Here is a 25563-nt window from a genome sequence, read left to right as displayed (position 1 = left end):
TTTCTCTCTCTTTTGTTCGTTTCTTCTATCTGCCCCCATTACCAGTACTGCCCTCCCACTTCATGCATCTGGCAGAGTGTTTTTTAACCACGAAAGTTTATGCCCAGATAAAAATGTTAGTCTTTAAAGTGCCACAGGACTCCTCATTTTTGCAGATACAGACTAATGTGGCTACATCTCTGAGGCCTGCTCTCAAAAGTAAAAAAGTAAAAGGTTCTCCACAGGCTAAGCCACATCTTGTTGTCCAAAATATAAGTGTTTTTTACTTCTTAGTTATTATAAGATAGATGTGCTGAAATTGCACCAGGGTTAATGTAACCAGGCTTCCGAGTAAGTTTCCCAACTCACCAAATTGTCAAGCATATCTCAGACAGTTTGGCACTCAGTGGTAATGAATCTCCTTCAGGTAGTCTTGCCTAATAGCTAGATCACATGGCTGGCAGTACCACTGTTAGAATTGTTGCTAGCTTTTCCCCAAGATGGCTGTGAGATCTAAGTTAGGGATGTTAACTATTGGTTAATTGAATAATCGATTAACCTCATGAATTCTTATTGGTTACTTCACTATTCTATAGTCCCCGGGGGTGAGGCCGGCAGCCAGTGTAGTCTGGCCTGACTCCTGAGGAGCCCCTGGCCACTTTGCGCTGCTGTCTCTGTATCAGGCAGGAGCTGGTTCATGAGGGGAGCCAGTTTAAAAATCAGCTCCCCTCACAGAGCAGCTGCCTGTCACCCCGTCCTGAAAGAGACAGCTGCATGGAGTGGCAGCAGCCCCTGTGCAGGGGCAGGTCCGAGCTCCTGGACCCAGCATGAGCTGGAACTGAGCCAGGCTGCCTGCCCGCCTGGCTCCTAACACACTTTAAATGCAGAGCAGCAGCATTGGTAGGTCCTGGACCCAGCGTAAGCTGGGACTGAGCCGGGCTTCTGGCCAGCCTGCTATAAAATTTACTGGCGGGAAGAGGGGAGGGAAATGCATCTAGTCAACAGCATTAACTGATAAACAAAAGCTTATAGGTTAAATCAGTTAATCGACTATACAGGCAGTCCCTGGGTTACGTACAAGATAGGGACTGTAGGTTTGTTCTTAAGTTGAATTTGTATGTAAGTCGGAACTGGTACATATTGTAGGGGAAACTCTAGACAAACATTTCTCCAGAGCTCAGTTCTGTTCTCCCACATCTCACTTCCCTCAGTCCTTTATTCTCAAGCTGAGGTGTCTGCTGAGAAAAGCTGCTCCGCGTCTCCCTGGTCTGCTGGGGGGGGGGCACTAGCTTCGTGTCTCTCTGGTCTGCTGGGGGGAAGCAGCTAGTGTGGGGTTGCCTCACCCCATTTGTAAGTAGGGATCCGATGTAAGTTGGATCCATGTAACCCGGGGACTGCCTGTACTATTACATCCCTAATCTAAATCACAGGTAGCCTGATTTTTAAGAGGTGCTGAGCACTTGTAGCTCTCATTGACCTCAGTGAGGTTTGTGGGTGCTCAGAACTTTAAAAAATGAAGTTGTGAATCTCTCAGAGTATGTCTACATTTCCCAAAAAACTCCCACCCGCAGCATTGAGCCTCAGAACCTGTGCATACAATCCCACCTCTTTCACTGGATTTCAGAGCTAGAGTTCTAGCTGAACAGGAATGACTACACTGGTATTTTTAGCACTGTAATCTGTGCCTGTGGACTCAGGTTCTGAGATTTGCTGCCATGGGGTTTTAGCAATGTAGACATACCTTCAGTGCAGCCAGTTTTCTGGTCTGCACAATGGGATATATTATGTCACAGTGATAGGAGAATGAAGCTCAATTTAGCTTTGCAAATTCCTAGATACATATTAGATTGTTACAGTGCAAATATGCCTCTGATATCCAAACCATGTGTGTATATCAGGATATGTCTACACTGCAGTTAGACACCCATGGTTGCCCGTGGCAGCTGGCTTTGGTTTATGGGCTCAAGCTAAAGAGCTATTTAATTGCATTGTCGACATTCAGGGCTGAATCCTGGTTCTATTTCCCTCCAGCCTCACAGGGTCCTAGAGCCTGGGTGCCAGCACAAGCTTGAATATCTGCCCTAGAATTAAATGGCCCATTAACCCAGGCCTGCAAGACAGAGTATGTGTACATGAGCCAGCTGTGGGCTTTTCATTGCAGTTAGACAGACTAGGGATGTAAGCAACTAGTCGACTATCCGATAAGCAAATGCTTATCAGATAGTTGACTCGTGACTCGACTAGTCACTTCCCTCCCTCCCCTTGCTGCCTCTATCAGAGGAGCCAGTGCTAGGGGGAGATGGCTTAACACCAGTTCCCCCCTCAGCACCATCTCGGGGGGAGAGGGGGGTAGGGGAGGCAGAGGCGTAGTGGGGAATCGGGTACAAGCCAGGAATCAGCAGATTCCCAGCTTGCGCCCAGTCCGTCTGTCTCCCCCTCTCCCTGGCTGCCCTTTAGTTTTAGTCTGACGGCTCTAAATACATTTAAAGGCAGAGCTATAGTGGGGTTAACTCCCTGGGCCAGGAGCTAACCCCCGTGCCGTTTCTGCAGTCCTCCCCCCATCAGCTAATCGACTAGTCAATGGAAATTCCATCAACTAGTCAATTAGCTGATTAAATGCCATTTAACATCCCTAGGACAGACTCTCAGAGTTCACGTTTTTCATACCAAGGACATAAAAAGAAAAAAGATAAAATCATGGGAACATCCTGCTAACATACAGTTTGGGAGGGACAAACTGTTTTCTTGAGGACATGGTAAGTTAACAGCCTTTGGACTTCTGCACAAGGCTAGTAGAGCATTGATGTTAATCTTAGCAAGGCCTTTAGGCATAGGCTGAGATGGAGTATGATTTTTCTTTATCAAAATGTTTAACTGTGAAGATTAGTTAAGGAATTGTCACTCTCCAGCATCCTCTGCTCCTTCCCCCACAAAAACCCAGTGGGTCAGTGATACCTCACTCTCAGAAGAGGCTTGAGCCCAACCTCCTTTGAAAACATTTGGAAGCAGGAGACAAGGTAATGGATTGAAGTCATTGGGACAGATTTGGATTGGCCCTTTGCAATGGACTTCATGAGCTGGGTGAGATCTTTTGAGTCTAATTTCTGATTCCTTCCTCCCATAGCCTTGTCACTGAGCAAGAGCTGCCTTTTGGGGACTGCAAAATCAATAGGCATAGAATGCAAATATATTCTTGTCAAGGATGGAATGGAGCATTGCGGTTGGAGAGAGGGAGCTGAGGGACCCCTTATCTTAAAGCCAGTTCAAAAGCGAGTTTGAGCTAATCTGAAGATGCAGCGTCTGAGTCTATTGGTTAACTTAGGGCTGGAACTTAATGTCTGGCTTTTTAGCCACACCCTAAATAAAACACAAAAATCCCCAAATCATATAGAAGTGTCCTTCTTCAGCTTGAATCTGAGCCTCTCTCTTGGAAAACAGCCCACAGGCTAAATTTCATGCTAGTGAGGTATTTAAACTATCATGCTACAGCCCCAAGAAACAGGACACAAAGCTTCTCTAGTCTCGCTAACTAGAATGGTTTTGATCCATTGTATAAGAAAGGAAATTCAAGTAATCAAGTGGGTGGGCTGGTGCTGTTGTTTAGTGACATATGAAAGATCAAAAGTTTGCATCTCTTTCTCTTTTTTTTTTGTTTTGTTTTCTCTTTTTTTTTCTTTTACGGAGATCCAGGTTGTGTAATTCTGTCTGGCTTCAGACTCGATCTCTGTCCTCTCACCCCTTCTGCTTTGTCAGCTGCAGTTTTTGACCACGATAAATCCCATTTGTTAGATTTGCCCCAACTAGCTGCCAGTGGTTGGGGCCCAGGCCTGGGAGTCTGGGTCATCTTCGTTGCTCTGCTACAGGGAGCATATTTAGTCTAGACAAATAGCTTTTAATTACAACTTACTATGTTTTAATTAACACTTGTATATGGTGTTTAATGCCTTTTTAAAAAGATTAGTTAGTTGTGGTCAAGCCTGGTGGGAAGAAAACAGATTTTTTTTCTGTCCACTGTTGACAAATAAAAGCCTTATTGGTTGGTTATGTATATTTTATTATATTTGCTCACTCTTGAAGGCTCCGTGCTGTGCTTTGGATTTTGCACATTGCCTGGGGGGAGGGGGGATTGGGCTTTTGCTTTTGAGAAGTGCTAGAATATTGTGTCAAAACTAAAGGGAAAATCGAGATGAGTATAGGCAGATTGTGCCTCTGTTGAGGTAAGGAACTCATTCCTTATTTAGATTCTATTAATCCATCCCTGTCGGTGCTAATTATCTCTGCTGTTCATACACACACTTCTAGAAGGCAAATATTTAGTCTTTAAAATGCCTGAAATGGTTTTTTAAACACCTGTGTTTGGTTTGATTTCTGGTGGGATAATGCCCCTCCTCAATTCAAATTGCACATGTTGTTTGCTGCTTTGCTTTCATTCCACACCTTAACGTTTTTCTCTTGAAAAATATGAACCTTCTTAAGTTTGCTTAATTTAAGTGTTATGGCAAGTGGTGTTCTTCTCTCCCTCCTCAGTTATGATATGTCTATTTGAATGGAAAAATAAGTTGATAGATGTCCAGTTCCTTTTCTTATCCCCACATACACCCCTGAGACAAAAGAGTTTTCTCACAGGCAAAAAGAGGAAACATTTGTTAAAATAATGGCAACTTATCACAGGTAACTTTAAAAATTAGATCAAGGGGAGCTTGCTAAGTCAAATTTACAGGAAGATCAGATATGGCTCTGTGTGGTTTTAATTTTGGTGATGTGTTAAGAAAGAAAGGGGAAAGTTTGCAAGCACAAATTAAAATGTTTTTATGCATCTTTTAAAAAAAGTTCAAATTAAAAGTTTTGGGGTGGGATTTTTTAGGAGTGGGGATTTTGAGTGGTGTTTTTAACCAAACCTTCCCCTGTGGTACTAGCTATCCAAAGTTAAACTCTTGTGCTAGTTCAGCAGGAAGAGAAAGTGAAACTATTCTCCTTCAACATGGCAGAGAAATGCAGAAGGTAGAGAAATCTCAAAAGTAATCAAGCAAATGGAGTTTGCAAAGTTTTTTGTTAGATCTACAACATGGTCAGTAATGCAAGAAGAAAATGGGGAGGGTGGATAGATAAGTTAACTTTTATGATCCTGTGGAAGTTTTTGGTATAGATCTTTTTAAATAAGTAAGAGAATTTGGCCTCTGTCACTTTCCCTGGAATGCGGAAACATATGGCTGGCTTTTTAGATCCAGATGCCAAAAGGGGATAAGTGAATATGTTGCAATTCCACAAAAACTTTATGAAGTTAAACATTTCTCAGTACAGGCTCTCACCGACATACAAACATCCAACTTACAAACATCCTGCAGTCTTGGGGAGCAGGCAAGAGGCACAGGTGGTGGTGAGCAGCCCAGCTCCTGCCCAGAGGACTCTGGAGGAGCACGGGGCAGTGGTACAGTCATCGACTGGAGAGAAGCAGCACTTTGAAGGGGAAACCGCCACTTCTCTCCAGCCACCCGCATGGTTGCCCTCTGCTTATCTGGAATCCCTTGGCCTGCAGTCTACTACTCACTGCCTCCTGGTGAGTAGAGGCTGGGTGCATCCTGGGAAGGGGGGGGAAGGAAAGACTGGCCACAGGAGCTGGCACAGAGCTCGTGAGAGTGGGAGGGAGCTAGGGTTGCCAGGTGTCCAGTATTGACCCGGACAGTCTGGTATTTTTGCCTCCTGTCCTGTAAAAAAATTCAGAAAGTACTGAACATGTCCGGTATTTCTAATTTTTTCCCCCCCTGCCAGCAGGCAAAAATACCATACTCCTGGCAACCCTATGACACACTCAGCAACCGGGCCCAGTCTTCAGGGCTCTCTTCTCCTTCCCCACCCCCCAAGCTTATCTGGGAGGTCTTGTGGCTGGCAGAAAAACAAAATGGCTGCCGGTAAACCAGCCTCTTCTTAAAGGGGCCATGCTGATTTGTTATATTTATTTATTTATTTATTTAGCTGTCTGGGGTCTTTTTTCCCCCCCTTAATAATTTTGGTCTCCCCCTTTTTTTTTCTCAACAGAGTTTTTTCCTGGTTTTTTTTGGGGGGGGAAGGGGGGTGTTCAGTATTTTTGGTTAAACCATCTGACAACCCTAGAGATGGGGGATGTCCAGGAGGCTCCTTCAGAATCTTTACCTATCTCCTCATCTTCCTCTAATTAAACCTGCCTTTCCTCAAGCACTAGCATTCAAGGTTAAATGAAAAACTCTTTGTACTATTTTGCATTGCAGATATACAGTACAGTAGACTTCCGATAATTTGGCACCTTTGGGACCTAGGTGGTGCTGGATTATTGGAAATGGCAGAGTATCAGGGGGTACTGCATACTCCCAATTTAATCCCCCTTCCTCCCTCCCAACCTTATGCTTGGGCCCCGGAGCCACCGGTACAGCTGCGCATCTCCCTCCAGGCGCTGGGGCACATGCGCTAAGTGGCCGGCTTTTCAATGAGCTGGCTGGGATGCTATGCGTAACCTAATTCCCCTTCCCTTCCCTGGAGCCAAACACCTCTCCTCCCTGCTGTAACCCAATCCCACTCTTCCCCCACGGTACAGCCACGCGTCTCCCTCCAGGCACTGGGCACATGCGCTGAGCGACCGACCGGCTTTTTAATCAGATGGCTGGGACGCCATGCGTAATCCAATCCCCCTTTCCTCCCCTTTCCCAGAGCCAAACACCTTCTCTCCCTGTTGTAACCCACGTGAGAGCGGCTGACCTGAAAGTTCCAGGTTCCAGCTTGGTTCCATCAGGAGCACTTGCCATTTTGATGCCCAACTATTGGGAATGCCATACAATTGCGTGCCAGACTATTGGAGTTTTACTGTATTTCAGCTACATAATGGGTTAAATGGGCTTTTGTGGACTAACCTGGGAACCTAACTACCACATAACATTATTTTTATGGGAGAATATGTTCTGAGTTTCCAACAACTGACTTACAAATTTTTGGAGCATAACCCATTTGTAATTTGGGGACCTCCTGTGCTTTTCAAGCTTCTGGAAAGCTAGAAAAAGTGTGTTTGTATAGCCTTTCCAGGTATCTCTGGTGAGAAAGCTGTGATTGCCCTTAAGATAGAATTCTAGTGTTCCTATTCTGAATTTCTATTTTCACAGTGGTGTCAGAGGGATTGCTGGAGAGTATTCTCTGGTGCCTAGGGCATGTGTCATCTCTTGACTTAAATTCAGATTTCTCCCTGCCATGATTTCAAAGTTTACAGTGTACCACCTAGTCTCTAATTTACTTTCACCTCCTCCCTGGATACCTCCTTTTAGATGGAGCAAAATAGGAGAGCTGGCATTATCTGAACATAGAACTGAGGCGTTCCTGTGCCCCAGGCCTAAACCAGCTTTGATACAGATTCCCTCTGTAGCCTTGGGCCCAGTCCTGCAGTGAGCTGTGTATGAGTATGTTCATATTGACTTCCATGGGGCTCTATCCATGCAGAGCTCATTGCAGGATAGTAGTTTTAATCTCTCTGCTTCAGTTTCCCCATTTGTGTAAAATGTGCTATTCCCTCAAAGGATGTTGAGAGTGTTGATAACTGTAAGGGCTATGTTGTTTACGTGCAGTATTCTTTATCTATCTATATATCTAATGCACTTGTCATCTTTATATCTAGGAGACCATGGCATCAATATAATAATTTTTTTCCCAAGTAAAATATAATGAGATATTCATCCCATGTTGCTCGTATTTCTAGAACAGGGCAGTTGGACGACCCAAAGGGAAACTGGGCACTGCCTCTGCAGTGAAGCTAGCTGCTAATCGGACGACTGCAGGAGCACGTCGGAGGAGGACGCGATGCCGCAAGTGCGAGGCTTGCCTACGTACAGAGTGCGGCGAGTGTCACTTCTGCAAAGACATGAAGAAGTTTGGTGGGCCTGGAAGAATGAAGCAGTCCTGCATTATGAGGCAGTGCATTGCGGTAAGTGTCCACTTGTAGCCATGGCTCTCTTGAGACAAACTGTCAAGCTTTGTTCTGGGGGCTAGTGTCAGAATGTGCCCACCCATTTTTCTAAGATCCCACTGTCCAAGGTGACTAGACATAGGCTATAAAATACACTCCTCAAAGGTCATCTCTCCTATTTTAAAAGCAGTTGGCAAAGCAAGCTGTGCCTCCCATTTGAGAGATCCTTCTCAGAGCTCTTTCCGCCCTCTCCCTCCCGCATCCTTATTTTAAAATGTTATTTTGAGTGCTCAGTAGGTTTTTTGGGTGGCAGGGTGAAGAGAGGATTATTAGAAATGTGCCAGAACTCACAACTTGAATAAGAAGGTCTTTGAATTTCAGGATAGAGGAAAATTCAAGTCTGATTCAGAGCAAAGGCTGTATGTGGGGAGAATGAGAAGACAGGCATGTCTTCTCCTTTGGATCTTGCCAGGATCCATAAGAATAATTCATCTTGCCACCTGTGCTATAAAGATGGAAATCTTAGGAGACTTTAATCCGCCATTTTGGCACTGTTGAAATCTGAATCTCAAGCTAAACCAGATCCAGATTTGAATTTGCCGCCTCTTCAGCTGTTCCTTTCACACTGCGGTGCTGCGTTGTTACAGGGGTAGATACCATGGCTCCAGTCTTTGACAGAAGAAACTCCAGGATTTCTCTGCAATTTTAATTGTGGTTAGCTATATTTGTAATCTTGAGAGTTTCCTCTGATGGATTCAAAGGCCATATCTCTGCTGGGATCAGGCAGTGCCAGCTATTATTACTGTTTTTTTGTTTTTTGTTTTTTCTTTTCTTTTAAGGGAAGGCACATTGTCTATTGGTGGTGATAATTCTTCTGTATTGGCTTCCATCTGATCTTAGTTTATAGTCTCCCAGCACACCTAGAAACTTGCATTTAAGGAAACTGAGGCAGAGAGAAATTATGTTTTGGCCAGGGTCATGCAGCAAGAAAGAAGGCGCTGCAAAGAACTCAGATCTCCTGGGCCCAATTTTCAGAACAGCTCGGCACTTGGTAGCTCTCATTGCTCTCCATAGGAGCTATTGCGTGCTAAGCTCCTCTGAAAACCTGGCCTTCGGACTCCCTGTTAGGCCATATATCCTGTTTAGAACAGGGCACTAGTTTTGTCAGACCTGAGCAAGACAGGCCTCAGTTTTCTGATCTGTAAATTGGAGGGAATACATATAAAGTACTTTCGCATCTCTAACATACTTTACATCTTGAGTACTTTATATTATTATTCAGTCAGTTGTGACATGAATTTATTAACCACCATGGATGGAGAAATTTTTTAGAAGTATTCTAGTCAAATCTTGCTTCCTCTTCTTGTTAGGGTCTACAGTGAGCCTGTAACTTTGGTCTGAAGATGTTTGCTGTCCCCATTGGTCAGGAAAACTGCTAATGGCAACCAGTTTCAGTCATGCTGTACAGTCCTGATCCCCATGAAGGGGTTCGTAGCAAAGTTGCACTGTTCTGTCAGCTAGTAGTTGCTTGTGGGATCCTCCTCCATTTTTTCTGAGTAGTCCTAAACAAAGCAGGGCCACCATGTTCTCTGTCTCAGCCCTGTACAGGTGTATGCCCAGAATGATCACTAACCTTCATGGAATTAGATTCTGTTTTGGGCATCTTTCCCTGTAATCTGTGGGAAAATATGTCTTCCTAGATGTTAGTTTAGTTCCAATCACTTTATTTCAGAGAGCTATAGTCTGAGCTAGGGATGGAAATAAGTAGTTGAGTATATGATTAACTGATAAGCCCAGGCTTGACTACTTTTATTCTCCCGCCAAGTAGCCTGTGCTGCTTTCCCCCAGTCCCCTCCTTCTGCTGCTGCTTTGAGGCAGCAGCAGCAGGTGCGGGGAAGGAAATCTGCCACAAAGCAGCCTGGGCCTTCCACGAACAGAGGCTGCTTCATGGCAGCAACCCCGCCCTGTCCATGGTGGGTCCAACTCCCTGCAGACAGAGGCTGCTCCATGGGAAGTGGACCAGCCTCTGTTTGCAGCCAGCGGGTGCTTCACAGCAGCTTCCACCCACCTCCATCCATGTGGAGCTTGGACTTCCACGGACAGCAGCTACAGCGTAGGGCAGCAGGCAGCTGGTCCACAAGAGGAGATCCCCTCACAGACCAGCTCCCGTCTGGCACTCTGCGCTGTGGCCTCTGATACATAGGCAGCAGTTTGGGATGGCAGGGGGCTCCCCGGGAGTGGGCTGTAGTGTGCTGGCTGCAGCCTGTGCTCCTGAGGACTATAGAATAGGCATGAAACAAATAAGAATTCAGTCAGTTACTCGACTATTCTGTTACCTGCTATCTAACATCTCTAGTCTGAGCACAGGTTCGGGATTCCTTATTCCCTGCATGGACATGGACTCTGGGGCCTTATCTGCTCTGAGGAAATTACATTGGTGTTAGTAGTAATGAGAATTTTATTTCCACTTTTCTGCAGCAAAGAAAGCCTGTTGAATTGTCTGCTTGAAGTTTAAAATGGTTCATTTTGAACCATTGTACTTTATAACAATGCATCATGTCCCCACTAGCCATTGTGTCTTGTATACACTTGGCCAGTGTGTCCTCTAATTGTGGCAGTGCATTGAGAGTACATATCCCACAGTTTCTAGCACAGGTCCTCAAGATGAGGCTTTGTGGAAGTAATAATCCACAGTTTTGAGAGTTGTCTATAGACTTTTGTGTTCCAGTGTAAAAATATCAATTGTATAAAGAGCACTGAGATTTAATAATATTACAAGCCTTAAAAGAACCTATACTGCACTTCATACAACAGAAAACTAATCTATGTGAAATGACAGAAGCTTCAATAGTTCAGATCCAGAGGAATTGAGTGCATAAGGTGCTCCACAGAGTGGTTTTTTAGGATGATGCAGGGGTAATAAGCTGGGAAGGCCAATTGTTATGGCTCAGCTGCAATACCAGCCCTTTGTTCACATGAGCATTTCCATGGTGCAGGGTGATCTGGGGCAGGATACAGAACTGAAGTTCCTTGCCCCAAACAGGTACAATTACAATAATGCTGACAGTATCTGTGTGGTTTTGCAAGTACTTTTGTGGATAGACATAGTGCAGTGGTCTCCAACCTTTTTACACCCAAGATCCACTTTTTAAATGTCAGGGTAAGCCAAGATCTACCCTATCCCTTCCTCAAGACCCCTACACTTCCCTGAGGCTCCACCTTCTCTGTTCCCCATCTCTCCATCATTTTCCGCCCCCCGCCCTTACTCACTCTCATTGGGTTGAGACAGGAGGTGCGGGCTCGGGGGTGGGAATGAGGGATTTGTGTTGGGTAGGGGGTGAGAGGTACAAGCTCTGGGAGGGAATCTGGATGCAGGAGGAGGTGGAGAAGAGAATGCTGGCTCAGGGAGGGGGTTCCAGGCTGGAGAGTGTTGCAGTCAAGTGGAGTGCTGGGGTGTTGAGCAAACTGCAGGCTTGTGGATGTGAGGGTGCAGGAATTTGGCTTGGGGTGTATGAGAAGCACAGGGCAGGGAAGCTCAGAGTATGATGGACACAGGTTTGGAGTGTGTGGATGGTGCAGGAGTGTTGTGGCAGAAGACTGGGGATGTGGAGGTGCAGGAGTTTGGGGATGTGAGGGGCTCCGGGCAGGGGGTTCTGGTGTATGATGGGTTCCGGGTTGGAGTTTGTGAGGGATGCTGGAATGTTATGATACTGTGGCCAGATGGGGGTTTGGCCCCAATTGGGGGCTTGTTGGCCAGGCTTGATTTCAAATAAATATTATGTCCAATACAAAATGTTTCAGCATTGTCTTTATTTATAGGAGGGGCAGGGTACCTGTTTTGGGTCACGGGCCACTGACCCACAGAAAAATCAGTCAGGGACCACACAAGTAAGATGCTAAAAAACAACCCCTTCAAAGCCCCCCAAGCCTCGCTGACTTGGCCCCAACTAAGACACCTCCCTCTCCTGGTACTCCAGCTCCGTGGGGGGTGGGTAGGTAGGACTGACGTTTAAGGCCTCAGGCCAGATTAACTCTTCTGGGGTTCCAGGGTTAGTGGATTTTGTGGGCCCCTCTACGCTCTATGGTGGGGCCAAAAATGAGGGATCCAGTCTGCGGGACAGGGCTGCCAGAGACTGGGATAGGGAATGGGGTGCAGAATCTGGGTGGAAAGTAGGGTACAGGAGCAAGCTGGGAGTAGGTGTCTGGCTAGGAGAGAGGGGGCAGAAGCAGGGTGTTATTGGGGGGTCTGGCCAGGGGGCAGGGTGCTGGTGGGGGCAGGGGTAGGGTGTTGGTGGGAGTCTGGGGAGGAAGCAGGGACAGCTCGGCCAGTACATAGGGGTCCCAAAGTTGTGTACCAGATCCTGCATCTCAGCAAGCATGCTCGCTGCTCCTCCCCTCCCCTCCCCAAAACAGCTGGTGCGCTTCCTGAGAAGTTGTATCTAGCGTACAGTTGGGGACTTCTTTCCCCATGCTGCCTTCCGCCCTTCCTACACGGGTTGGGGAGAGTCCCACAGCTGTGCTCCAGATCCGACTTTTCAGGAAGTGTGCACGCTGCTCCTCCTTTCCTCACAACAGCAGGCATGCTTCCTGAGAAGGCGGATCTGGTGCGCAGCCAGGGACTTCTCCCTTTCCCCCCACTCCCAGCCTCTGCCACAGGAAGGCAGGCAGCAGGGGGAAGGAAGTCCCCAGCTGCACGCCAGATCCTGCTTCTCAGGAAGTGCTCCAGAGGAGGAGCAGCGCGCACTTCCTGAGATGCCAGATCTGGCACACAGCTGTGGGGCTTCCCCCGCCACGCTGCAGAAAGCCAGCGCTAGCTCCATTTTCCCAGGAGGTTGTAGCACCAGCACAGGCTCCTTTGTGGGAGTTGGGGAAAATGGGGATGGGGGCTGGAACATCTCATGATTAACTGGTCATGCCCCATGCAATTGACCAGTCGATCGTGATTAATGTGTTGGTAACCATGGACATAGTGTGTTACAAGCATGGCAGCTACTTGCAATACAAAAATTTCAAGGTGACAGAATTTCTGTGGCTTTGAATTTACCTTCTGTCAATCTTTACCAATTGCAGACTGGAGATTATAATTTCTCCCTGTGTGTGTGAGGATTAATTATTTTTTTTTAATCTCTGAAGATAATGTCCTGTATAAGGGCTAAGTATTTATTGGTATGATAAGTGTTTCCAAAGTTAATACATCAAGTGTCAGGCTACGTCTACACTGGCAGCTTCTTGCGCAAGAACTCTTTTGCGGAAGAGTTCTTGTGCAAAAACTCTTCCACGAGAGAGCATCTACACTTTTCTTGCGCAAGAGCATCCATGGCAGTGTTAGATGCTCTCTTGCGCAAGAAAACTCTGATGGCCATTTTAACCATAAGGGCTTCTTGCGCAAGAAATTCATGTTGCCTGTCTACACTGGCCTCTTCTGGAAGAGCTCTTGCACAAGAGGGCTTCTTCCTGAGAGGGAACATCAGAGTTCTCGTGTAAGAAGCCCTGATTTTTCTACAGTACATCAGATTACTTGTGCAAGAACACGCGGCCAGTGTAGACAGGTGACATGTTTTTGTGCAAGAGCGGCCGCTTTCATGCAAGAACATAGCTTCAATGTATAAGGCAGACTGAACAGTAGTATCTTTAATGTCACGTTTTTCCTCCCAGCTTATCTAAAGCAAAGAAAGCCTGTTGAATTGTATGTTTGCAGTTTAAAATGGTTCAATTTGAACATTGTAACAATGTCTCAAGTTCCTCACTAGCCATTGTGTCTTTTATACAAGGACTGATGATGGAGCAGTTGACGATTTACATCCCTAGTTCTCAGCTCTTGAGTGTTTCATAGACAGGTAGTGATATATAATCTAGCTGATTGCATTTCATATGGAACCACATTTTTTGCATGTCTTTGTTCCCCCCCTCGTCACAAGACTTACACCATATTGCAGCAAACCAGGAAAACCCCTGTCTGCTCAGTGTGGCACATTTTCCTCCACTTGTGGTGGCTGGGCCAGCTGTAGAGATTGAGTCTGCAAGAGCCTGGACTAAGAGAGAGGTGCCTTTTGGCTCATGACTCAAGAGGTCCTAGGTATGTGCCTCTTGGATGACGTCTGAGGTGGTCAGTGCTACAGTTGTGTGTTTTATTAGGGCAAAAGACAGTTTCTTAATTATACTGACGTTTGGCACTTTCTCACCAAGGTAACAGAAATAATTAATCTTGGTGGACAATTGTAGCATCTTCTCTGAGATCTGACCTGGAAGAAAAAATATCTCCACTTGCTAGGAATTCACCCCATTGCCTCCTATTGTCCTGTGTTTTTATACAGTGCCTACAAAATGGTATCCTAACCCTGAGAGTGGCCTGTATGTGATACTATGTATAACTATTAATTGTGATTAGAGCTAAGAGTTTAGAGTGTCATGGTGTTGCCATGGACTTGCTTTGTGCCCTTGGTTGATTTCCTTCCTGTGCTCTTTCTGTAAAATAGGGTTGCTGCCTACATGCCAAGAGAGGTTGAGGTATAACAGAGCAATATTTTTGATGTACTAATTTCTCTTCTGTGTCACTTTATTACAGTAAAGTACAGTAACTCATAAGCAGGGCTCTGATTCTGTCTACTGTAGACTTCTAAGATCAGGGTCTATGTGCTGATGTACTTAGGTGGCAGAATTCATCCCTCAGGTTATCCATTGGCTTTCATGATATTACACTGGGGAGGGATGATCCTGGCCCTCTGAATCTCATTCACTACTTGTTGTGTTAGAACACAAAATGTTTCAGCATTGTCTTTATTTATAGGAGGGGCAGTTGTTGTTGACATCCAGTTATATTCATCAGTAAACAATCAAAACACAAACTGTTGTGAAATTTTTCAGATATAGTCTTGATGGACTTCTCCATTATGTTACCTATGCTCTAATCTCTTTTTCATCTGTACAAACAGCCGGTGTTGCCTCACACTGCTGTGTGTCTAGTGTGCGGAGAAGCTGGAAAAGAGGACACTGTGGAAGAGGAGGAGGGCAAGTTTAATCTCATGCTAATGGAATGTTCCATTTGTAATGAAATAATACACCCAGGATGCCTGAAGGTGAGTCCAAGAAAATGACTCTGATAGTAGTGAAAATCAGACACAGTCACTTCTAAATGCTTAAGCCTTTTTGTGAAACTAAATGAGAATGTAGAGTTGGCTAGGGATGTTAAATTTCGATTAATTAACTATTTGAATAGTCAATGGGATTTCCTTTGATTAGTCGATAGGCACTTCTGTGTTCTGCCTTTGACATGTACAAGAGCCCCAGCGGGAGCTCTTGTGCATTTCAAAGTTGGGATTCTTGTGCATTTCAAAATGGAGGTGCTGCATGGAGCCTGGAGTCTGCAGGGAACTCGGAGTCAGCAGGGAACTCAGCCAGGGAACTGGCCCTAGGCTGCATGCTGCACTTCTTCTTTGAAATGCACAAGAGCCCCCGCTGGAGACTCTTGTACATTTCAAAGCTGGCACTTGCATGGTGCCCGGGGCTTGCGGGGGCTCTAGTGCATTTCAAAGAGGAAGGGCCCATGTGGAGCCTGGGGTCAGCGAGGGACTCCCCGCTGACCCTAGGCTGCATGCGGGTGCTGGTTTTGTACAAGAGCCCCAGCAGGGACTCTTGTACATTTCAAAGTTGGCTGCTGCTGTGCCCCTTCCCCCTCCCATGGCGCTGCAGCTGGGGGGAATCTGTTTTTAAGCTGGCTTCCTCCAGCATCCCTACTTCTTCCCTCCCCCTGCTGCTTCTTTGTCATAGAGGCAATAAGGGGGGAAAGCAACTAATCAATCATTGTGTCGACTGACTGACTGAGCTTTTGCTTATTGAGTAGTCAGTAAGTTGCTTACCTCCCTAGTTGGTTCAAGGTGCAGGTTGGCATCCTGGGAACCCAAAGCACTCTCTAAGAAGGGAGTATTAATCAAAAGGATTTAGTAGCTGTTTTATCCCTATAAGAAGAGAATTCCCTGCTTCTCAATAGAGCTTTCAAAGTTCTTCAATCTGCTTAGTGTTTGACATAAGTAAAAGTTCATCTTCTTAGATAAATAACTTCGAAGTAAGGAGTTGAACTTGTGAACTAAAACCTTTCTGAGACCTTTGAAGTTATTTAAATTAGAGATGTTAAAATGTGCTTAATTATGTAATCATGTAACCACTGAAAATTACAGTGTATTAGAGGCAGAAGCATGGAGAGATTAGGAGGGGCTGTGTGTACCCATGCATATTACCATTGAACCCAGGCTCATCAGTTAGCCATGTTAATGGTTACACTTTAACATCCCTAATGTAAACAAAGCACGTTGGAAATTAGAATATTAGAACATTGTCCTTCAGAGAAATTTAAATGTCAGTTTGGGAAGACTTAGTGAAAATTCCAGCGTTAACCCAAAATCTAGCTCCTTCCTGTACCAATGAGAGTAAATGTGTGTCTTCCACCAAGCCAACCCAGCTGTTATAGGAAGGAAACAGAATTTGTCTGTTTAGATGGATTACAGTAGCATGGTTTGGTTGTAAAATAGGACATGCATGCAGTTAGGGATATTTGTGTGTAGCTGCTTACATGATTAAAAGATAAGCCTGGGCTCTTCGATTAATCCTAATGGTTACATGCAGCCCCCTCACTCCCCATACACCCAAGTGAGCAGGGAGGCGGGAGCTGGTGCCCATGGGGAGTCAGTTTTTAAGCTGGCACCCACAGTTCTGCCTGTTCCTTACACCGTTACCACCACCCTGTCCTCGCACAAAGGCAGAATCCCAGGAAGGAGGAGAGATGGGAGCCAATACACACACGTGCCGGCTCCTGTGGACCTGTCTCCCTCTCCTCCTCCCGCCTGCTGCATCTTACAGAGCACTTGCTCCCCTGTGTTTAAAAGTGCAGCTGCCAATAAATTCAGAGATTAGATGTTTACACAATACTCATTTGATATCCCTGCTCCTTCCCCAATTGGATATAGGGCTGTGGTGTCCAACCAGTTCTGAAGTCACCAGTATAGTGGCTACTGTTATAGCGAACTAGACACATTCAATAGGCCAAATAGCCATATATGGCTAGTGGCTGGCATGTTAGACACCACAGGTGTAGGGTGATCTGAGGCCCAACTTGGGACGTGAGTAGGGTGAAGGATTTGTTGTCCCTTATGTTCCAGGCAAATGTGGACAAGGTTGATCTCTGGCCCAGAGTTGAGCATGAGGACTCTGGACAGACTGTGCGTGTCTACACTGATATAAAATACTCAGGGCACCAAGTCTTAGAGCCTGGGAAAGCTGACTCAGACATGGGGCTGAGGCTGCAAGCTAAAAATAATAATGCAGATGTTCGAGCATGGCTTGGAGACAAGACTCTGAGATCTCCCCTCTTGAAGGGTTTTAGAGCCCAGGCTCCAGCTTGAGCTTAGACATCTACACGGCAATTTTATAGTTTAAGCCTGAGCCAGTTGACCCGAGGCAGCCTTGATTGTGCCACAGGTCTCTGATTTTAGGGTAGACATAAACACTGTGAATGGGGTAGAAGCAGGATCTTGCACTTGGGGTGCAGTCAGACGATATAAAAGATGCTGTGGTCTCTCACCTTAATCTACAGAGTAGTTTTGCCATGTACAAATACGTGCGCATTTGTGTTTGAGAGAGAGAAAGAGATGGCTTCTTTAGGTCAGCAAAAGGTTAGGACAGTCAAAAGGCTAGATTGTTCATAAAAAATCTGTTTTAGATGAGTTAAAAACCACAATCCCCACACTTACAACAACCTTCCTGCTCCTCAGAAAGGACAAGTGGTAGCTTAGTTCATGTATTTGTCCAGAACCTCTGTTCATCAGAGGCTGACTCTGAGCTCATTGAGTTTTCCGAGCACTACCTGTGTCACAAGGCAAAGACCGTAGTCACTAGGGCACACAACAGGTATGTTTTAGATTTCAGATGTTCTAAGCCAGGGGTGTCCAAACTTTTTTCAAAGAGGGCCAGATTTGATGAAGTGAACATGCGTGAGGGCCGACCATTTTGCCTGACATTCTTTGAACCATTAAAATTAAATGCAAATTAACTATTTTATGCAAATGGCATACTTTTCATTTCGTCACATGGATGACAAATCTAAACAGGTGTTAAATCACTCTGCCTTTCATATCTGAAGGCCAGATGAAAAAAAAAATCCAGGAAGCTGAAATATATGTCAGGAACATTGTAAAGTACATTACATATTATTGGTAATAAAGGTTGTCTGTCAATTTTTAAGTTCAAAAAATATGAACAGGAACATAACACCAAGTATATATGTTGTGTCCAAATATAGTTATAACTGATTTAGACCAACTGACATTAACTGAGATTTTACAATGTATTCATCTCAATACATATGGATTCGTTGGGGGCCATAAAAGATAGATATTGCCAAATTACCTGTGGGGCCGTATTAAACCGGAACACGGGCCGCAATTGGCCCACGGGCCGGACTTTGGACATGCCTGTTCTAAGCATTAGCCTAACTCAGCTCCTGTTGACGTCAACAGCTACTGCCTTCAAAGGGAATAGTTAGGTCAATGCTGAACATAATTGCAAATCCCATCCTCATTATCCTCTTTGTGGGCTTTTGCATCTTCTTGATTGGGAGACTTCTGAGTCCCTCTGTTCCAGAACTGATTCTGGGAGTGTTATGCACATTGTCTCCCTCATCATCTTCATCATCATCATCCCAATTTATGGTTAAAAATGGTTTTGGTATTGCCATAATTAACTGTTTTCCAATATCCCCTACAGGCAGACTTTGTGCCTGTGGGACTCACAGGGACTCATGTCAGAAGAATGTTTTTATTCCAGACTTTGGGAACCCCATGCTCTGGATAATGCTGTCTGTGCTGTTTTTCAGCTCCCTGATCTCTGAAAATTGTGCCATTCCTTACCCAGAGGCACTCAGCTGTCACAGCTGGGGGTAGGAGGGTAGGCTGCAGTTGCTCAACATTTCTGACAATAAGGCCTTTATGTTTTAACAAAAGAGTGATAGCACTGTACTGGAGCTAGTGGTTAGCAGGGGATGGAGTTTGTAGTCTTTCCTCCAGGGTACCTTAGTCCTAACCTGCAGTAAGCACTGCTTTGCTATTGCAGTGCACCAAACTCACATCCCCAGACTAATCCAAATTTTCCTCTGTCCAGCCCTATAACTTCACAGAGTATAGAGATATTAATTTAATCGAGTAGTCAAGAAATTTCCATCAATTACTCAATTAGTTGATTGGGGGAAACTGCAGAGTGGCTGCAAGGTTAGTTCCCCATCCCAGCAGCTAACCCCACTGTGGCTCTGTCTTTTAAATGGAGCATCTTACTTCATTTAAAAAGCAGAGATGCAGCATCTGGAACCTGGCACAAGCTAGGAATCCCGATTCCCGGTTTGTGCCCGGTCCCCCACTGTGCCTCTGCTTTTTAAATGGACTAAAAGCTAGGTGGCTCTTACTCCATTTAAAAAGCAGAGGCATAGCATCTGGGACCAGGTGCAAGCCAGAAATCAGCTGATTCCTGGCTTGTGTCCAGTCCCCCCGCTGTGCCTCTTCCTCCTCGTGCCCCTCTGTGAAGATGGTGCTAGAGTGAAGTGGCTTTTAAGCTGGCTCACCTCAGCATAGGCTCCTGCTCTCCTGCTCCCTTACTGCCTGCTTATTGGGTAGTCAGCTAGTCAACATCCCTAAGGGTATGTCTACACAGCAACATTATTTTGGAATAATTAGCATTATTTCAAAATAACTTTGCCTGCTGCGTAGACGCAAACTGTTATTTCAAAATAATGTCAAAATACTATCAAGCTAGAGGTCTTTTTACTCCAGCTCTTGCAACCCTCATTGCATGAGGAGTAAGGGAAGTCAGAGGAAGAGTGCTCTATTTCAGAAGAAGTGCTATGTTGATGCTTCCAGTTTCGAAAAAAGCTACACAATTGACGTAGCTCAATTTGTGTGGCTTATTTCGAGTTAAGCCCTGCTGTGTAGATGCATCCCAAGAGAATAAACAACATTCTTCAAGATCTATCCTGCAGGACAAACTCACTGTTTAGTGACAGTTGAAACATTATTTTCCCCAAACTAAATTTGGGGTTTCCTGACATGTGAGCTAGCTATGCAGAATGTGGATCAGCAAGTACTGCTGCTGTCATGTATATTCATGACCAGAGAATACCCAGCTGAGTGCTGGTTTGGCAGCATAGAAAAATCACTTCCAGTGTTTATGAAAATTCAGAAACGTGAGCTATTTGCAGCTCTGACCTTGGTAAATAGGTGTGGGCTTTTGGCTTTGTTTTTGCAAGCAAAACAGCTGGCAGATAATGCCCTATAGGATTCCCTTTGTCTGTCCCTGGCTTGAAATACCATGTTAGCATGGTCCTTGTTCTCAGAAAGTGTTATATCTCTCTCCAGCTTCTCTGGAACTCTCAGAATTGCAGGGGACTTATAGCAGTGGTGTATCCTCCAGTGCCTCTTCTGTAAGTCAGTGTTTCTTAAACTGTTTAAGACCGAGGAACACCAAACAATTTATTTTATGGGGAACACCAAGGATTTTTTTTTTTTTGAGCAAAAAAAAAAAAAAAGTTGGGGGGGAAGGTGGCCATTTTGAATTCTGTGTTGTTCTCCACGGCACACCTCCGACTGCCTCACGGCACACCAGTGTGCAACAGAACACAATTTAAGAAACACTGCAGTAGGTGGTCTGTTCAAGATGCCTGTTTTAGTACATATATTTGATGAAAAGAAAACCATCTCACCGGGGATTTAGGAGCTTCCAAAAAAGAGAGTGTACAGTGAAGGAGAAAGGTAGAGAGAAGATGATGCAATGGGAGCCGCTCTTTGCATTTATTCTTTGTTCCTGGGCACTGCATAGCACCATGACAGGGCTCCACAATGTATTGTAGTAGCCCCCACTACAATACAAATAACTTGATAGTGTGAAACCCCCTTTATGACCTCTCATGCAAGCACCTAGGGTCTCCAATCATAGAAGGTTCTTCTTCCAGTCATGCTTGAAAAAGTAACAGTAAATAGGCAGCTGTGTATGTTTGTCTTGGATGCCATCTTTGGGGGGGGAAAAAAACTATAGACCTGAAAATGAACTCCTTGTGGGAGAAAAATAACAAGAATGGTTGGGATCAGTAAAGAGTGTGAACTTGCTTGGACTCTTAAATTTCCATTATGTCTGATCTTTCTGGGGAGAGACTTGTTCTCAGAGCCCAGTCTTGGTAAGCTGATTCCACAGCACTTCCTATGCTTTTCTGGTGGGAACAGTTCATTAAGCATGTTCTCACTGACATTTCCACTCCCTTTCAGACTGTACCAAGTTAGAAAGCCCACCCTTTTCAAAATTCCTAGCTTGGTTGCATGAGGACGGGAAGGGTTTCCTCTTACCTAAAACCTACTTGCAGCATGTGAACTTTTATAACCACATCAAGCAGACTTTTCCAACTGAGACACTGGAGGGAGTCTCTAAGGTGCTGACCACATTAGCATACCAGTGGGACTGCCAAAGTCAATCTCAGTTCCATTTATGAAGGATTATGTCGCAGGCTAGGGGAGTTGTAGTCATGTTCTCGTTTTTCTCAGGAACGAAGTATCCGAGGAGAGAGTGTCTGGGTGATTATGGCTTAGGTGTGTCCTCTGTTGACACAGCCATTTCTGCTTTGTCCATTTCCATAGAGAATGTATGGATTTTAAACAGAATTTAAGGCCAGGTCTACACTAGAGGCAGAAGCTCAGTTTAAAGTATTTTACTCCAGCTAAGTAAAATATGTGGCTTACCTTAAGCTGAGCTTGGCAGTGTCCCTACAGTGGGAGATTGATGGAAGCAAATGCCCGTCAGCTTCCCTTATTCCAGAAAAGAGCAGGAGTACCAGATGTTGCCGGGACACTCTTTGACTTGGATTTAGTGATTCTTAACCAGTGTTCCCTCTGACATTTTCTATCCTGGGGCGGGTTGAAATTATGTGCACATGGGGGCTGTGCCCCTGTTCACTGCGCACACCAACCCCCCGTCACAGGGAGTAGCCAATCCTGGCTTTACCCCTGGCAACTGGGGAGGGCCAGACTGCAGCCAAGCCAGCTAAGTGCTGCTACTACCTCCTCCTGCCGTGCCAGCCAGGCTCCCCTTCTTTCTCCACCCCCCACTTCCACCAGCAAGGTCCCCCCTTCTCCCACTTCCTCCTCCCCTCCCGCTAGCCTGGGCCTCCTCTTTCCTCTGCTAGACAAGGCCCCCTCCTCCATCCCCACCCCTATCCCTACGGCCTAACCTTAACTACAGTGGCTAGGCAGTGGTGTGCGCCAGGCCCAGTTCTAATCCCAGTGGGCAGGCCAGGCCGGGCTGGGGCATGTGCCAGGTGCAACTCCTGGACCTGGTTTTCCCCCCCATGCACCAGGAGAGGCCAAGCCTGACTTTTCCCAAGTGCATCGAGAAGGGGTCAGTCCCGAGCCATTCCAGCCTGGCTTTCCCCCAGGGAGGATGCCACAGAGAGGTGTGGCAGATCCCAAGCGGCATACCCTAGGCCCAGCTTTTCCGTTCATTCCCTGGAGGAGAGCAGGAGAGCTGGGGCCGTAAGCATCCCCAGTACTCCACATGGGCCCTGGGAAGGGCCTGGCTGGGGAGGCATGTTCCTATAGGATGCAGAGTGACATGATGATGTAACTCTTTCATCCCATAGGAAAAACTTTTTTATAGATACAGAGTGTGTGTGTGTGTATATATATTATTAAGCAGCCCATATGTGTAGAAGAAAACATTAAAAAAGGGATAGTTAACAAGGAGCAATGCTTATGATATTTAATATAAAATCAAATAAAAAAGAGAATTAACATTACCCTTGTAGTATATGTATCATCATCCTTTCTAACAGTTCAAGCTAGTAAACATACCAAAATGCGTATTATCCACACATAGCTCAGCTTTGAAATGCTAAACAAATTTGAGTCAACTAGAAATAGTATTTGCAAGGAAAGCATGACTAATACAATATTTACTGACACTGGAAAGCATGCAGCAGCTCCCGTTTGAAGCTGCTGCTTAGCAAGATGCCCCTCCCCCTGCCAATCAGCTGAGCTCCCTGTGCCCTTGGGGGAGCTCTGAACCTCTGAGTGGGGCTCAGAAAACAGTTGCACAGAGAGCTTTGGTCTTAACTAGACTTGTATTAAACTCCGGAACTTGGATCACCCCCACAGTTTGAAGACGTAACCTAACTAGCATCCTTATTGCATATCCTTTACTGTTTCCTAAAAAAAGTGTAATCCATGCTGATTAAGTCAATTGATTGAGCATGTTCCAAATTATGCTGTTAAAGTTGGTGACTCACTGTGTTTTCAGATGTCTTAAAAGGGATAGGTAAGGAACTAAATTTAGTTTTTTCTTAATAAAAGAATGTTCCCACTTTACTTTCCCTCTTAGTCATCAAATTGTGGTATTGGGGGAAGAGAGGGCATGTATTTTTTCCAAACCTTGCAAATGAATTTAGTTCTAATGAATTAGAGGATGAATGGCATTAGGTGCACTGGTAGAGAAACAGGCATGGAATCTAAGACCTTTCTTTATGCAAACAGTTGTACCAGTGCTCTTCATTAGCCACTTGTCACTCCCTTTTTATTCCAGCACTGCAGTGGAACATGGCTTTTTGCCTAATGATTTCAGAAAAACAATACCTTGTGATTCTCACAAACTTTAATAGGATGATTGCATAGCTGTACCCACATTGAGATACCTAGAATTGCTGTCCTCATGCTGGACCTTTGTTACTGAAGGAGCTACAGGCTGTGATTTAGACACCAACCCCCTGCTTGCTTTGAGACAGATTCAGTGGCAGGTTTGTGTGTCATTAGTTTGCCTACAATTTCCCACATCTGTTCAGTGCCTTAAACCTCACGGAAAGGGGCCTAAATACCATTGTCTTCCATTTAGGTCAAACTTGATCTATTAAAAAATACCTTGTTTCTGACTTGACTCCTCTTGGGGTTTTTTGTAAAGTTGGCGAACCTACATAAACTCATTGTGGCACATTCCCACCCTTGTGAAGAGGGAAGGATGGTTTAAGTGATACAGTCAAAATAAAAATGTTTGAAATTCCTCCCATTTTGCTTACAGTGCTTAAAATTATTAAAACTTAAAGGGCTCTTCAACACAAAGGACCAAACAGAAAAGAATTACAGGCAGTCCCCGGGTTATGTACAAAATTGGGACTGTAAGTTTGTTCTTAAGTTGAATTTGTATGTAAGTCGGAACTGGTATTCCAAGCTGAATTTGGATGTAAGTTGGCCTCGGCGCGGGAAGTTTTTTAAAGCGGCCCCTGCGGTGCTTTGCATCCCCTTCCCCTGCCCCCCCACGGCCGGTCTCTGGGGCTGGGGCCAAGCGTGCCGGGCTCCCTCAGCGCCGCCTGAATGGAAATGCCGCCGGGGCGCAGCTAGTGCAGGGTGCCTCCCCCACTGTCACCGCCTCCGGCAGCACGGGGGGCGCTTCCCCCTAGCAGATTAGGGAGACGGGGAGCTAGTGCCCCCCCCCCCCACCCCAGCAGACCAGGGAGACGCGGAGCGGCTTTTCTCGCCACAGAGGATGCGGGTGGCGGGACCAACCCAGCAGCACTCCAGCTGCTCTGTCCCAGGCGTCTCCGATTCAGCTGCTGCTGGTCAGTTTCAACAGCGGCTGAATCTGGACGCCTGGGACAGAGCAGCTGGGGCGCTGCCGGGTTGGTCCCACCGCCCGCGTCCTCCGCGGCGAGAAAAGCCGCTCCGCGTCTCCCTGGTCTGCTGGGGAGGGGGCGCGCTAGCTCCGCGTCGCCCTGGTCTGCTGGGGGGAAGCGCCCCCAACGCCGCCGGAGGCAGCGACAGTGGGGGAGGCACCCTGCACTAGCTGCGCCCCGGCGGCAGCATTTCCATTCAGGCAGCGCTGAGGGAGCCCGGCACGCCCGGTGCATTGTGGTAAGGGGGAGACCGGGGGGAGGGGGGGCAGGCGGGGAGATTTAAAGGGGAATCCGCCTCCGCCGTTAAACACCTGGCCCTGCGCTGGGCTGCGGCCTCCGGGCACCCCGCACTAGCTGCCCCTCCACCCCCCTCCCCCCGTTTGTAACTAGGGATCTGACGTAAGTCGGATTGATGTAACCCGGGGACTTCCTGTACTAACTTTTCACTCTAACTGGCTAGTGAAACTAGAGTTGTCACACTCTGCCTGGTTCAAGGATCCAGGCTACATCTCTTCTAGTGCTGCAGGAGAATATTCACTGAATTAAAAACGTTGAGAAACTTTTCTTTAACAAAACCTGTACAAGTCTTTCAAGCCGTGTATAGCGCTGCTGCTATTTCACATTCAGACCCCTTATGTTCTTTACTCTGCTGTTGATTCTAGCTTGGATGGCTTACTGGCTTTGCTTCCAACGAGCCCCTATGCATTCAGTGTCCTTACACTGGTCTGCCAAGCTATTTTGCTTTCATATAAATCTTCTCATGCATTTCAGTTTGTAATTGACTAAAGGTATGAACTTATTATAAATGAGTAACCGTGTACTCTTACTTCCATAACCATTGTCTTTCCTCAACCCCATCCCTATGCTGTTGTTTAATTCCATGTTGACATTGCTAAAATAAGACTAAAGGTGCAATCTTCAAAAGAACCTAAGTCTCACTTTCAAAAGTGATTTAAGGGCTTATGAAAATTATATTCTATTAGCT

General features: G+C 45.9%; 1 protein-coding gene across 10 annotated transcripts in view; it reads left to right on the top strand.

Moving 5' to 3' along the window:
• Window positions 1-25563, top strand: part of KDM2B (lysine demethylase 2B) — a 218450-nt gene that overhangs the window by 176192 nt on the left and 16695 nt on the right. For 8 of the 10 annotated variants that reach the window (XM_089775275.1, XM_075898615.2, XM_075898617.2 and 5 more), the window contains 3 exons: window positions 5276-5536; window positions 7694-7918; window positions 14833-14976. In XM_089775275.1, the coding sequence (XP_089631401.1) occupies window positions 5276-5536; window positions 7694-7918; window positions 14833-14976 (630 nt within the window). The remainder of the gene's footprint in view (window positions 1-5275; window positions 5537-7693; window positions 7919-14832; window positions 14977-25563) is intronic. The other 2 variants (XM_006135978.5, XM_075898621.2) reach the window with 1 other exon arrangement.

Source organism: Pelodiscus sinensis, chromosome Z (assembly GCF_052426305.1).
Source record: "Pelodiscus sinensis isolate ZL-2025 chromosome Z, ASM5242630v1, whole genome shotgun sequence".
In the NCBI taxonomy this organism is placed as follows: Eukaryota; Metazoa; Chordata; order Testudines; family Trionychidae; genus Pelodiscus; species Pelodiscus sinensis.
This window is presented reverse-complemented; position numbering and strand designations above follow the sequence as displayed.